General features: G+C 37.7%; 1 protein-coding gene across 1 annotated transcript in view; it reads right to left on the bottom strand.

The window, feature by feature from the left end:
• The window catches only part of GTF2B (general transcription factor IIB), a 22,792-nt gene extending 22,191 nt beyond the window's left edge, over positions 1 to 601 (bottom strand). Inside the window, exon 1 of the mRNA XM_019470727.1 lies at positions 365 to 601. Within this exon, the coding sequence (XP_019326272.1) occupies positions 365 to 395 (31 nt within the window). The 5' untranslated portion in view covers positions 396 to 601. The remainder of the gene's footprint in view (positions 1 to 364) is intronic.
• Positions 602 to 2,440: the final 1,839 nt, after the last annotated feature.

Here is a 2,440-nt window from a genome sequence, read left to right as displayed (position 1 = left end):
ACTAACTAAACCATCAGCGTGTTACATTGTTCTCACCCTAAATCCAAAACACAGCACTGTACCAGCTACTGGGAAGGAATTAACTCTCTATCCCTGCCGAAACCAGGACAACAACATATTTTAAATTTTTAATCTAGAGAGAGTTTGATTCTTTCTATAAAGCAAGAAGTTACCAGAAGACAGACAGTACTTACTTAAAAACAGTAAGCTTTTATCCAACAGAATATGATAAAAGAAAACATTTAGGCATTAAGAAAAAGCCTTTTAATACTAGAACTATCATATACCAGTTTTGCAGGAAAACAAATCTACGTACACGATTTCAGTTATATGGTAATTCATAAAAATACGAATAGCTACTTACCTACTACTAGCCCGCACTCAGAACAAATCATATCACCAGCTCTGTAATCCTCTACTAAAATGGAATCTGGATGACTAGGGCAAGTCACTCTCGGAAGTACATCCAAACTAAGAAAAACAATTAGAAGTATTAATTACTTTTAGTCAAGTAGGCTGCATATCCAAAAGTATAAGAGTTCCTTGCTGAAAAGAACAATTTAATAATACAGAATTTACAGTGATTTGAATGATAGTACATTAGCCTAAACACCTGAACTTCACCTTTTATTTAAATGCTGTAACACTACATTTGACAATCAAGGTCATCTTAAGTTCCAAATTTTTTGTGATATATCTTGTACCAAAAACACTTCAAATTAAAACATCAAAAATCTAAATAACAGACTTGATTAAGTGTAGTCTAACTCGCAGTCTACCACTAAATGAAGCTCCCCAAGAAGTTAGTGGTGATTGAGTGAGAACACTCATTTGGAATGAAGCATTCTTATCAGATCAGTATTACTTACCAGGTCCTTAATTCAGGAAGTAGCGCAAGCACAACATATATTTTTAGAAAACAGCTGACTCTACCCCTGTTTTATTATTTTGAAGTATTTGAAGAAAAAGTCCCATTTTAAATTAGGCAACTCATTAATTGTGAGATCTTAACAAAAAACAATCAGCTCATGAAGAGGATTACATAACAACTGCTTCTGATAACAGGGATCTGTCTCTTTCACACCCATGCATCTTCAAGAGTTACAGCAGATATAAAAAGCTTCCTATAAAGCATTAGCACTATTTAACACAACAGCTTTAGTTACTGACTAGAGTAACAACCAATTGCTTCTGACCAAACATTTTGAAAGTAAATACCTCATTTGAGCTACTAGTGGCTGTTCAGTAATTCTGTTAAAACCCATCATTTCAAAATGGGAATAAATATTTACAATTGGGGTCTGTATAGTCAACAAAGCCATTTTGCTCGAGCTAAAAAGCAGAGGGTATGGAGGTTGATCACAAAAAATTTGTCATGAGTACGCGTCAGTCTGTGCCAAAAACACACCACTAATCCTTTCAATTGTAGAAAATACCCTATTAGAAGTTAAATTAATCCAAGTTCCCCCCTTTCCCACTAGTCCATTATTTCAGCCTAATCTATACATTCCATCTTAATTTTTACTTTTTATGTATTTCTGATGAGTCAAAAGCACCCCAAAAAAAAACCACCACCCAAACATTTTAATCCAGTGACCGCTCAGGAAAATATCTAAGACTTGAAACCAAAACTGAAAATCAACATCACTATTAATATTAAAGCCTCCAGAAAGAACATGTACACACAAGAACTTCAGATGTAAATTGTGCTCAAAATACTACATAAAAGCTCTTTAAACTACTCTCCTTCTCGCTATTCCCAGCCAGTAGTTTCATATGACAAGACAAAACTGTTGACAAAGCATGTGCAATCATCTGACATTTGGCATTACACAAAAGGCTAGTGACACACTAAGCAAAAGAAAAAAAAAAAAAAATCCAGAAGCCTGAAAGAATACTAACAGTGTTTTGTTTCAGACCTTACCTTCACAAAACATTGTAAAATTGGGATAGGAGGACTAACCAGACCTTACCTTCACAAAACATTGTAAAAGTTAGTCCTCCTATCCCAGTTTTAACTCATTTATCCAGACATATATACTGTACTCCTTGCAACATACAGGTTCAATATACTAAGTCAACTATACTGAAGGAAAACGCGTGGCACATGTGTAAAGGTCCATCTCAGCAAATAGCTCCAGAGTTGCAGGAAGACTACCGGGGAGCACTCCCTCGATCCTAGGACAGGTTTAGCAGGAGTAACAGAGTCACTCCACAGTCCGCTCCATGGGCCTTCCTCCGCTCCCGACCTGAAAAAACACCTCGATACATCTTCCAGGGGGAAAAAGACGAATTCAGAGACGAGACCCGTTTGGCCACTGAGTAGCGCCGGTACGGATTTAGGGTGGGAGCCCAACAAGCTGTTTTCGGAACCCGATAACCTGGCGCCAAGCCAGGGCGCGGCCACCTCGGCTCAGAGGCGGTGCGCGAGGGGGGGGGG

Source organism: Aptenodytes forsteri, unplaced genomic scaffold (assembly GCF_000699145.1).
Source record: "Aptenodytes forsteri isolate BGI_AS27 unplaced genomic scaffold, ASM69914v1 Scaffold59, whole genome shotgun sequence".
Classification (NCBI taxonomy): Eukaryota; Metazoa; Chordata; class Aves; order Sphenisciformes; family Spheniscidae; genus Aptenodytes; species Aptenodytes forsteri.
The sequence above is the reverse complement of the archived record's forward strand: the minus strand, read 5'-3'. Positions and strand labels throughout refer to the sequence as shown.